We start from the raw sequence: 12,791 nt of genomic DNA, 5'->3' as shown, positions 1-12,791 counted from the left end.
TACAGGTGTCCAAACAATCTTGGGGAAGCAGAGAGACAATAGACCTACTTGCAAACACAGATCAGAGTGGGAACAAGCTGAACATGACTGATAACAAGTTACAGGACACAGAAGTAACATGAGTGCTCACCCTAGGGTCCAGCCAGAGACTGGCCAGGAGCTGGGTTTATATGTGAGCACAGATCCAGGAGATTGGCTAGCAGGAAGTACCACACCCAGCCAGATCAATTAACCCTCAACCACCTGACTGTGCTGCTAGGAGTACATAGTACAACAGATCCCAGCAGCACATGTAACACTATCACTGTCCCTGCCTCACCAATACTTCCCCCATACTCTGTAGAATTGGCTGCAGACTGAGAGCGCAATAGCCTGCAGAGCCCAAGATGAAAGAAAAAATTTGGTGCAAAGCTGCTCCTAGCAGCAACAACTGTAATTCACACGGTAAGATGTGGCCCTAAGAAGGACCATTAGGGTTCTTGTAGACAGGATTCCACACTATCACTGTCCCTGCCTCACCAATACTGCCCCTATACTCTGTAGAATTGGCTGCAGACTGAGAGCGCAATAGCCTGCAGAGCTCAAGATGAAAGAAAAAAATTGGTGCAAAGCTGCTCCTAGCAGCAACAACTGTAATTCACACGGTAAGATGTGGCCCTAAGAAGCACCGTTGGGGTTCTTCTACACTACCCACTGTCCCTGCCTGACCAATACTGCCCCTATACTACGTAGTACAGACTGCAGCCTGAGAACGCTATAGCCTGCATGTCTGATATATATATATATATATATATATATATATATATAAAAAATATTGTGCAAAACTGCTCCCCGCAGCCACAACAGTAGTGCACTAGGTGAGCTGTGGCCCTAAGAAGGACCGTTGGGGTTCTTGCAGACGCTAACACTCTCCCTATAGCAGCAGCAGTACTGTCCCTAATCTCTGCCAGCATGTGTCTGAGGCGAGCAGCGGGTGGGGCTGCCTTATATACTCTGTGGTCAGTTGATCTCACCAGCCACTCACTGCAGGGGGGTGGGATAGGGCTGGAACGTCACAGGAGGAAGTTGTAATACATTCCCAGCATTTCTATTGGCCAGAAAATGGCACAATTTTTTCAGGGAAGGAAATGGAATTGACTTGAACACTGTGTGGTGCTCGTCACGAGTAACGAGCATCTCAAACACCCATATACTCGAACGAGTATGCTCGCTCATCTCTAGTGTTCAACTTATTGTACAGGATATTATTTAACAACACCAAACATTTTTTTTAACAAAAAGTTGGAAAGTGTGCAAAAAACCTTCTTTACTTTTTCTCTTTACAATTGGTTTTTTGACAATTTTTATGTCCCATGAACCTGCGATGCTATGATTGCTTTGATAATACACTGTAGTATTTCTGCATTGCAATTAGTTTGGTTGGCCTTCTTGAACTCCTTCAAGGGTTTTTCCTTTTTCCTCAAAAAAAAAACATGGGTATTCGGTCATAAGAGAACTTGTCTGCACATGGGTTACACTCTAGGTCCCTCCAGCAGAAAATCCTGTTAACGAGGAGAGAAGGCAATCGTCTTTACACAAATTCTTAAATTGTCCATCCAAATGGGCTAGTGAGTCTGGTTGGGGAGCACAAGCGACAGATGGGGAACAGTAAGGTTCCTGTGCAGTTCTAAATGTCTGCTCTAAATCCTTGAGCTATACAGAGCTCATAGCAGTTTGGGAAATGTTGCTTCCAGCTGAAGATATAATTCGTGGGAAACACATAAAAAGTATCAGAGGATCGCGGAGTTTCTCCCATTGTTTTCAATCGTTTGTCTGTTGCCGCTGGCCCCTTTGAAAGCAATGGGGCTTCGATGCGAGATCATGCAGCCAGATAGATGATGCTGCGATTTGTTTCCTGCTTAGCATTGTGGTGCCATGTGGGAAAACATTACTCATGTGTATGAAGCTATTCAAAAGAGTGGGGTTCATATTTGTGCATCTCGCAAGGCAGAAATCTCACGTGAAGCCATTGGGAGCAGCATGTAGTGTCTTAGACTATGCATATTTATGTGTAGGTAGTGAGGGAAGTGGTTCAGCCATCTTTGTTTGTCTGGGTCTGGAGAGTCACTTGAATGACTATTGCAGTCTTAGAATTATTCATCCTTTCATCACGGGAGGTGGGGAGTTCTCCTTCAATGGAAGTGTTCAAACAAAGGCTGGACAGACATCTGTCTGGGATGATTTAGTGATCCTACATTGAGCAGGGGGTTGGACCCAATGACCCTGGAGGTCCCTTCCAACTCTACCATTCTATGATTCCATGATTAGCCCAGAACAATGGGTACTGTGATTTGCCAGTCCTATAGGGTACAGTTAGCAACCTCACAAGCCCTGGTGAGGTGCTGTGCCCAGTTTTGTGATATCAACATAAGCTCTGCTGGGTCTTCTGCTCCAATATCCCACGGAAGCTACAGAATGCTGCACTGAGCTGTAGAGCATGGGTGTGGGACCTCCTGCATTGACCCACAGGACATGGGTGTGGAGCCTCCTGCCCTTATCTGCGGCACAGGGGCATTGGGGCCTCCTGCCCCGACCCGCGGCACAGGGGCGTTGGGGCCTCCTGCCCCGACTCGTGGCACAGGGGCGTTGGGGCCTCGTGCCCCGACTCGCGGCACAGGGACGTTGGGGCCTCGTGCCCCGACTCGCGGCACAGGGACGTTGGGGCCTCGTGCCCCGACCCGCGGCACAGGGGCGTTGGGGCCTCGTGCCCCGAGCCGTGGCACAGGGGCGTTGGGGCCTCGTGCCCCGACCCGTGGCATAGGGGCGTTGGGGCCTCGCGCACTGAATGTGGATATGATTTCTGCTGGAGTTGCTTGTCTGTTTGTACGGACAATTCTAGCCAGATGCTGCCGCTCACGATCATTAAGCACCCGTAGGTAGTCACTGTGCCATCCACTGTGAGTGGTAGTGCCTTCTATGATGTATTGCCAGTACGCATGTGATCGAGGAAGGTTAAATGCCCGCACAAGCTTGAAAATGGAACATCCCACCAGTCTGATGCCCACTATTGTGTCTTGTTCGAACTCCGAGAATGTTGTCTTGCCATGAGCATGCTGGCCGCTGTTTATCCTCACTTGCAAGATAACACCTCACAACTTATATAAGCTATCCCTTGAAGTTTCACCACTTCATCATCAATTTACATACCGCTATCCCAGGACTTAGAAGACGCGGGAGAGCCGTCTGATCTCATAGTATGGGGTCACTAAGTATCCCAGCACTTTTGTCATGCCGGTGTAATACACAGAAACACTTCAGACAATTATATAGTTGGGATACAATATGGCCAAACAGCGAGTAGTAATAATCCAATGGCGTCCTGTTGCGTTGGCGCTAACCACGGATGTATGGGACGAGGGTGATAGTAACAACTACAACACCTACAAGTCGGAAAGGGGAATGTGGCTGAACATCTCGTCTCTGATCACGGACTGGTATCAGTGATACTCGTATACTAGCTCCATGTACCCCTGAGGACGCTGGTTGTCTGGTGACACATTGGGGGCGCTCTAGTGCTAGGTTTTAGCTTCAGATTTCTGCTGTAGGTATTTATCTCTTCACTACTGGTTGTGGTGCTTTCAGTATATTAGTACCACTGATACCAGTCAGTGACTAGTGTTATATATGCACTAGTTCACATGGTCATACTGGTTTCTATGACTCAGTGTGCATGAGCCATTATGCTGGAGGCGGTGGAGTGAGCGCCGGCTCTACCAGTCCCAATTAAGTGTATATACACCCAATGTGAGGCAGGGAGTCTATATGTTCAGTCCGTATAATGATTGTTTTCTGCTGCTGCAGCATAATCTGTTCTTTTTATATCGTTTTGAGGTGAAATTTTATATGTGATTAATAAAAGTGTACTTTTAAGGGATCCATTCAGGTTTGTTGCTTCTGTCAAATATATTGATTTTGGAACAAATCCACAAAGTCTTCAATTTCTTCTACTTCATACATAACACAGAAGCTCCACGGTGTGTGTTCACATGACCATCAGCACAGATCCTCCCGCCACTACTTATCATCTGCCCACTGAGCTCTGCCCTTTATATAATGGTCACATGACAGTGACATCATCACAGGTCCTTCAATCACTTCTGAACTCCGCCCCTTATATACTGATCACATGACAGTGACATCATCACAGTGTAGCAGGTCCTGGTCCCTGCTGTTATCAGCCAGCGGATATATATACGCTACATGGTCACTGATATCAGTTATATTCACACCAGTCAGTTGCTGCATTATACAATAGTACTAGACCTCTGCGTGTGACTCCGGCCGGCAGGTAAGAGACGCCGGAAGGGTTCTGCAATGTTGTTGTGTTTTTCTTGTGTCATTTCTGTACTTGTGTAACGAGGAGAGCCCAGCCCTCTGCAAGGACTTGTGTAGCACAAAGGGTTAACGGGGTTGTACTATAAGGCCATATGCACACGGGTGGAAATTCTGCTGCGGGATTTCCGCCCGTGCACGCCTGCATAGGAATGCATTAAAAAACGCAATCCTAGGCAGATGGCCGCGGTTTGTCCGCATGAAATCGCACGCAGAAAACAAATCGCAGCATGCTCTATTTCCGTGTGGGTCTTGCAGAGGCCCGCACAGAAATGTCACCCCCGTCTCCGCTCTGCGCATGTGCCGGCTAGCCGGCACATCAAAGAGTCAGAGCCGCGGGATAGGTGAGCACCGCACTGGTCCCTGCAGGGGCTCTTGCAGCGGGATCCGACCCGGGCGTCTGCAGGCGGCCTAACTGAACGAATATGAACCTCATTCTTTTGAATAGTCACATGAGCAATTTTCCTCGGAACACATCATTTTCATTGGGGCCAGAAGACGCATCGCACGCGTACAATGTGGGGCCTCCCACTGAAAACAATGGGAAACACTCACAGCTGTGAGCAGCACCGGAGGATCGCAACCTCACGGACGTGATAGGAGGCGTTGCTAACAGAAAAACGCTTTGCATCCGCCAGCACATCGCACGGGTGTGAGCGTGATATCGGGACAGGTTTCACTGCTTGATATTCTGCTCGGCCGTGTGTAGGTGTGGCGCACCAGAATGGGGGGTTGTGGTGATGGCGGTCACTCTGCTATCCACCAAAACGACAGCCAACAGAATGTTTGGCATGAGACTTTATAATGGGCTCCAGTAGGGAATGATGGTAGCTGTTGTCGTGACGCCAGTTCATAGCCCGGCCTGACCTGCTATGAGCAAAGTTTTTGTGGGGGGATTTAGGGGGGGTTGCAGTCCCTTCCCCTGGAGGACGGTGTAGTACTCAGTGCCGTGCAGGGGGTCTTGGGTGAGACGGAGCTCCAGGAGTTAGGGGAACAGGTAACATAATATAACTCAGTTATTCCTAATTCTAAGTGACTTTAGGCCGTTGGCCGGCAGCGGGGGTCCTCTCTGGAGTTGGAGGATTGGGGAACTATCTGCTTTCTTTAAATAAATAATTTTCTCCTCTATTCACAACTGTCTCCTATCCTTCTTTCTATATTCAGTGAATGACATCACTGAATGGCTGTGATTGGCTCATCGAGTGGCGGCTGTGATTGGCTGCTGGTGCTCGATTAGCCAATCACAGTGCTCGCTTTGCTGAAGGTGGAGTATTCAAAGCCCCATCACCAGCAGAAGCTAAGATGGCAGATGGGGAGGACTCTGCAGTTTGCCGTAGCACCGCCGGTGGCCATCAGGAGGCCGTGGACCAGGTGAGGATTTTTTTTTTTGGGGGGGGGGGGGGGGGGGGGGGAGAAACGATAGCTAGGTCTTATTTTCGATGGAGGCCTTATATTTCAAGCCTCCCCCAAAAACCCGGTAGGTCTTACTATCGGGGTTAGGACCTATTTTGGGGAAGCATGGTAACAGTAGTATTCCCCCAAAAGCCATCTACAGTGACATGGGTCAGGTTGTAATGAGTCGGGTCATCTTTGTCTCCTCGACTGTTGCCTAAACTCCCATGAAAATGAATGGAGAGAGCCAAGTATACCCTTCTCTCCATTCATAATCTGCCTGGAAGTGGTGGCTGCCTCACCAAACAGGTAGGGAACCCCACTCTTCACATTGGTATGGGTCTTGGAGGTGGCACCTACTATGGCTATATCATATATGCTTGTGTTGGGGATACCCCTTTAATCCATGAGGTTGAAGGCTTTGAGACCCTGCTGCTCTTAATACTCATTAAATGAGGTTCTGTATATCTTGCATGATGATGTTCCCCGTATGATTTAGAGTCTTTATTCTTAAAGCCGGCAGTTCTGGAACCCTCGAGTTGATCCATTTTTTCTGATTTTCTTATCCAAAACAGTTCTTAATGATTCACTAAGAATGGACAAAGACAGCAATGAGATTACCAAGAGAATATTAAACTTCACCTTGGAGATCATCTACCTGCTGACCGGAGAGGTAAACCTTAGAATATTTTTATGTTCTTTATTGTGATATGTAAAAAGTCAGACAAGGATAAGGGAAAATCCATTCTAGGAAGTAATAGATACAATCCAGTGTCCTGTATAACGGCTTCCAGACCTTCCAAGTGAAGGAGAACTAAAGAACTGAACAGTAGAAAATGTGAAGATCGGCCCCCAATATGGTCAGGTCTGTATGGTGGTAACTAGAGATGAGCGAACGTACTCGGATAAGCACTACTCGTCCGAGTAATGTGCCTTATCCGAGTACCGCTGTACTCGTGCTGAAAGATTTGGGACGCTCCGCTGCTGACAGGTGAGTCGCAGCGGGGAGCGGGGCAGAGCGGGCGGGAGAGAAGGAGAGAAAGATCTCCCCTCCGTTCCTCCCCGCTCTCCCCTGCAGCTCCCCGCTCCGCAGCGCGTCCCGAATCTTTCAGCACGAGTACAGCGGTACTCGGATAAGGCACATTACTCGGACGAGTAGTGCTTATCCGAGTACGTTCGCTCATCTCTAGTGGTAACCAATGAGCTAATAGTAATGTTGTAGGAGCAATGAGAATGGGAAGTAGGCTCCTTGTAATGAGGAGGAACCAACCAACAGCCAGGAGCCAGCAGGATCACATGGCCGGAGGTCAGCCGGGTCCAGCTAAAATTAATTGTATATCCTTTAGATTGGAGATTCCCAACTTTTATTACAGATGTGTTTTACAAACCTTTGTTAAAAAAAAGTATATCAATCCAGGGAATGGCTCTACCCCTCCTGTCCCAGTGATGGTTCATGGGGATCTTTAATTTGGGGTCAGCCACATTGTGGACTCGTCGAGTGAGGAATTCATTACAGTACTTTGTGCATTGGCATGGTTGCGGGCCAGAAGAATGACATGGGTTCCGGCACAGATGTCTATACGAAACGGCTAGTTATAAATTTTCATAGACCTAATCCAAATGGACCTGGCCCTAAGTGTCCTGGGGCCCTTTCTAGCAGAGGAGGTACTGTTGCGGTAGGTTTTGATTTTCGTTCACAGAAGTCTGGTTTACGTTGAAAATATCAGGACGGGATATCCGCATATATGGAAAGTTCCCCCTCCATCTGTTATTTCCCATGATGCCTGTGCTGGTTTATGTTTCCACTGCGTAAACATAGCCCAGGGACTGTTCAGGGGACCGGTTTCAGTACATCCTGGTCTGATATGACACTGTGGAGAATAGCAAGTTTCTCAACGTTATTTAAAGTTGAGCTTACATTGTCACTTTAATAAAAAATACCTTGACAACGTTGTGACTACAGAGCATGGCATAGGAGGCTCTGTATGTTGTGAGGCGAGGCTGTACATGTCTATGGGGGTCTTAAGTAGTGTCTTCCTGTTCATAGAGTGGTTGTCCTGACAAGGATGCAACGTGACAGTGGCACAGTCTACAAGATGTGGAGGAGTTCAACTGGTGCTCCTGACTAAAAAAACAGCATTGCTAAGGAGGACATTGCCGTTAGGGAGTAAGAATGTGCAAATATAATTGGCATAGTGGCATTATATCTGTAGAGTGTGGTGCCATTGCTGATGAAAGCCTGAGTTCCACCCAATGAGTAATGCATGGGGAGTGTGATTACTAGAGATTATATAGAGCTGAGCCAGTATTGAGTGCCATTGCCATATGCTGCTTCCATCAGTTGGCCAGCTTGAAGTCTGATGACACCTTGTCAGTTCTTTGCTTAAGACCTTTCACCATTTTTATAACCCATCTGTGGACTTGGTCTATTTTATCAAGGTATTTTAGTAGATGAGGTCTCCAGAACTGAACGCAGTATATCAGATGTGGTCTCACTACACCTCTATACAGCTGGATCCCAATCTCTCGCTTTCTACTGATGGATGAATACTGGGTTCAGTTCTCTACATCTCTCTCTCCATACACAGGATTACACAATGGTGAAGAAGACATCGGGTGACAGTACGACTCCCAACAGCCATCACCATGAGTCAGGAGGATGGAGCAGGAGCCAGAGCCCCATCACAGAGGCTCCTCCTCACTTACCGGTACATGAGCAGAAGATCCTAGAACTCACCAACAAGATCACTGAGCTGCTGACTGGGGAGGTGACACTGCTGGGAATGCTGGGTAATTATACAGTAACAGCACTAGAGGTGTCTGGGTAATGACAGTATCATTGTGTTGTCAGGTTCCTATAAGGTGTCAGGATGTCGCTGTCTATTTCTCCATGGAGGAGTGGGAGTATTTAGAAGGACACAAGGATCTGTACAAGGATGTCAAGATGGAGAACCACCAGCCTCCGATATCACAAGGTAAGAAGAGAGTTACATATGTAGTGGAGAAAACAAAAAAATAATATTTGTCATATTTTTTTCAGACTATTAGATGCACTTTTTATCAGAACAAAATGCTGTGAACGGTTTGTGTCTAAGGGGGCTTTTACACGGAACAATTATCATTAAGTTTATAGCTGGGTGGTGCGAAACAATCATTCAGTGTAAACGCTGCCAGTGAATGAACGAAGAATGACAATTGGTTCGCTTGTCGTTCAGTTTCTGTAGGTATAAAAATCAACTACCGATCGGCCCGTGTAATCGGACTATCATTCATCTATGAATGACTGCCTGTCTGCTATGAATGGTGGCCGGAGGCGATCCCCAACCTGCTCCACCTCCATTCACTAAGGCTACCTACACACGGCCGAATGTGATATCTAGGCGTGACGCTCAGCCCAATATCGCGCTCAGGCATATGCAATGTGCTGGTGGATGCAAAGCAGCTTCTGGGAATCAGCGATCCCCTGGCGAGTCTTCTAGCCGCGGCGGGGGATCGTCAACTGTTTCCTATTGAAATCAATGGGCAATGCGATTCATGAATATGACTCCATTCAAATGAACGGGGTTCGTATTCATGCAAGATTTATGCGTCTCGCAATGCAGAAATCTTGTGTGATTTTTCTCGGTTGTGTGAAAACAGCCTAAGTAATTATCACTTCTGTTTTAAAAAGGACAGAAGCCGTAATCTTATATATATCTTATAGCTAGGTCTTATTTTTGGGTGAGGCCTTATATTTCAAGCCTCCCCCAAAAACCTGGTTGGTCCTACTATCGGGGTTAGGACCTATTTTCGGGGAAGCACGGTAGTCACAGTAGTATTCCCCCAAAAGTCATCTACAGTGACATGGGTCAGGTTGTAATGAGTCGGGTCATCTTTGTCTGCTCGACTGTTACCTAAATTCCCATAAAAGTGAAAGGAGAGAGCCAAGTATACCCTTCTCTCCATTCATAATCTGCCTGGAAGTGGTGGCTGCCTCACCAAACAGGTAGGAGACCCCCACTCTTCACATTGGTATGGGTCTTGGAGGTGGCACCTACTATGGCTATATCATATATGCTTGTGTTGGGGATACCCCTTTAATCCATGAGGTTGAAGGCTTTGAGACCCTGGTGCTCTTAATACTCATTAAATGAGGTTCTGTATATCTTGCATGATGATGTTCCCCGTATGATTTAGAGTCTTTATTCTTAAAGCCGGCAGTTCTGGAACCCTCCAGTTGATCCATTTTTTCTGATTTTCTTATCCAAAACAGTTCTTAATGATTCACTGAGAATGGACAAAGACAGCAATGAGATTACCAAGAGAATATTAAGCTTCACCTTGGAGATCATCTACCTGCTGACCGGAGAGGTAAACCTTAGAATATTTTTATGTTCTTTATTGTGATATGTAAAAAGTCAGACAAGGATAAGGGAAAATCCATTCTAGGAAGTAATAGATACAATCCAGTGTCCTGTATAACGGCTTCCAGACCTTCCAAGTGAGGAAGAACTAAAGAACTGAACAGTAGAAAATGTGAAGATCGGCCACCAATATGGTCAGGTCTGTATGGTGGTAACTAGAGATGAGCGAACGTACTCGGATAAGCACTACTCGTCCGAGTAATGTGCCTTATCCGAGTACCGCTGTACTCGTGCTGAAAGATTCGGGACGCTCCGCTGCTGACAGGTGAGTCGCAGCGGGGAGCGGGGCAGAGCGGGCGGGAGAGAAGGAGAGAAAGATCTCCCCTCCGTTCCTCCCCGCTCTCCCCTGCAGCTCCCCGCTCCGCAGCGCGTCCCGAATCTTTCAGCACGAGTACAGCGGTACTCGGATAAGGCACATTACTCGGACGAGTAGTGCTTATCCGAGTACGTTTGCTCATCTCTAGTGGTAACCAATGAGCTAATAGTAATGTTGTAGGAGCAATGAGAATGGGAAGTAGGCTCCTTGTAATGAGGAGGAACCAACCAACAGCCAGGAGCCAGCAGGATCACATGGCCGGAGGTCAGCCGGGTCCAGCTAAAATTAATTGTATATCCTTTAGATTGGAGATTCCCAACTTTTATTACAGATGTGTTTTACAAACCTTTGTTAAAAAAAAGTATATCAATCCAGGGAATGGCTCTACCCCTCCTGTCCCAGTGATGGTTCATGGGGATCTTTAATTTGGGGTCAGCCACATTGTGGACTCGTCGAGTGAGGAATTCATTACAGTACTTTGTGCATTGGCATGGTTGCGGGCCAGAAGAATGACATGGGTTCCGGCACAGATGTCTATACGAAACGGCTAGTTATAAATTTTCATAGACCTAATCCAAATGGACCTGGCCCTAAGTGTCCTGGGGCCCTTTCTAGCAGAGGAGGTACTGTTGCGGTAGGTTTTGATTTTCGTTCACAGAAGTCTGGTTTACGTTGAAAATATCAGGACGGGATATCCGCATATATGGAAAGTTCCCCCTCCATCTGTTATTTCCCATGATGCCTGTGCTGGTTTATGTTTCCACTGCGTAAACATAGCCCAGGGACTGTTCAGGGGACCGGTTTCAGTACATCCTGGTCTGATATGACTCTGTGGAGAATTGCAAATTTCTCAACGTTATTTAAAGTTGAGCTTACATTGTCCCTTTAATAAAAATGCCTTGACAATGTTGTGACTACAGAGCATGGCATAGGAGGCTCTGTATGTTGTGAGGCGAGGCTGTACATGTCTATGGGGGTCTTAAGTAGTGTCTTCCTGTTCATAGAGTGGTTGTCCTGACAAGGATGCAACGTGACAGTGGCACAGTCTACAAGATGTGGAGGAGTTCAACTGGTGCTCCTGACATTGCCGTTAGGGAATAAGAATGTGCAAATATAATTGGCATAGTGGCATTATATCTGCAGAGTGTGGTGCCATTGCTGATGAAAGCCTGAGTTCCACCCAATGAGTAATGCATGGGGGAGTGTGATTACTAGAGATTATATAGAGCTGAGCCAGTATTGAGTGCCATTGCCATATGCTGCTTCCATCAGTTGGCCAGCTTGAAGTTTGATTATACCTTGTCAGTTCTTTGCTTAAGACCTTTCACCATTTTTATAACCCATCTGTGGACTTGGTCTATTTTTATCAAGGTATTTTAGTAGATGAGGTCTCCAGAACTGAACACAGTATATCAGATGTGGTCTCACTACACCTCTATACAGCTGGATCCCAATCTCTCGCTTTCTACTGATGGAAGAATACTGGGTTCAGTTCTCTACATCTCTCTTTCCATACACAGGATTACACAATAGTGAAGAAGACATCGGGTGACGGTACGACTCCCAACAGCCATCTCCATGAGTCAGGAGGATGGAGCAGGAGCCAGAGCCCCATCACAGTGACTCCTCCTCACTTACCGATACATGAGCAGAAGATCCTAGAACTCACCAACAAGATCACTGAGCTGCTGACTGGAGAGGTGACACTGCTGGGAATGCTGGGTAATTATACTGTAACAGTACTAGAGGTGTCTGGGTAATGACGGTATCATTGTGTTGTCAGGTTCCTATAAGGTGTCAGGATGTCGCTGTCTATTTCTCCATGGAGGAGTGGGAGTATTTAGAAGGACACAAGGATCTGTACAAGGATGTCAAGATGGAGAACCACCAGCCTCCGATATCACAAGGTAAGAAGAGAGTTACATATGTAGTGGAGAAAACAAAAAATAAATATATTTTGTCATATTTTTTTCAGACTATTAGATGCACTTTTTATCAGAACAAAATGCTGTGAACGGTTTGTGTCTAAGGGGGCTTTTACACGGAACAATTATCATTAAGTTTATAGCTGGATGGTGCGAAACAATCATTCAGTGTAAACGCTGCCAGTGAATGAATGAGGAATGACAATTGGTTCGCTTGTCGTTCAGTTTCTGTAGGTATTAAAATCAGCTGCCGATCGGCCCGTGTAATCGGACAATCATTCATCTATGAATGACTGCCTGTCTGCTATGAATGGTGGCCGGAGGCGATCCCCAACCTGCTCCACCTCCATTCACTAAGGCTACCTACACACGGCCGAATGTGAT

General features: G+C 46.8%; 2 protein-coding genes across 2 annotated transcripts in view; both read left to right on the top strand.

Annotated features, from left to right (window-relative positions):
* The window catches only part of LOC136616003 (zinc finger protein 850-like), a 134,465-nt gene that overhangs the window by 33,053 nt on the left and 88,621 nt on the right, over window positions 1-12,791 (top strand). The window lies entirely within an intron of this gene.
* On the top strand, window positions 4,186-8,929 carry LOC136608494 (gastrula zinc finger protein XlCGF66.1-like). Its single transcript, XM_066589113.1, has 4 exons — window positions 4,186-4,327; window positions 6,339-6,436; window positions 8,352-8,531; window positions 8,615-8,929. Exons 2-4 carry the CDS (start codon window positions 6,359-6,361, stop codon window positions 8,780-8,782), a joined length of 426 nt encoding a protein of 141 aa, XP_066445210.1. The 5' UTR covers window positions 4,186-4,327; window positions 6,339-6,358; the 3' UTR covers window positions 8,783-8,929.

Source organism: Eleutherodactylus coqui, chromosome 1 (genome assembly GCF_035609145.1).
Source record: "Eleutherodactylus coqui strain aEleCoq1 chromosome 1, aEleCoq1.hap1, whole genome shotgun sequence".
Taxonomy (NCBI): Eukaryota; Metazoa; Chordata; class Amphibia; order Anura; family Eleutherodactylidae; genus Eleutherodactylus; species Eleutherodactylus coqui.
The sequence above is the reverse complement of the archived record's forward strand: the minus strand, read 5'-3'. Positions and strand labels throughout refer to the sequence as shown.

Bases quoted from the DNA above. Each gene is read 5' to 3' on its own strand.
- LOC136608494 (XM_066589113.1), top strand. From the start codon at position 6,359: ATGGACAAAGACAGCAATGAGATTACCAAGAGAATATTAAACTTCACC. The intron at 6,437-8,351 runs GTAAACCTTAGA...CTCCATACACAG, and splicing joins TCTACCTGCTGACCGGAGAG to GATTACACAATGGTGAAGAA. The intron at 8,532-8,614 runs GTGACACTGCTG...TTGTGTTGTCAG, and splicing joins CTGAGCTGCTGACTGGGGAG to GTTCCTATAAGGTGTCAGGA.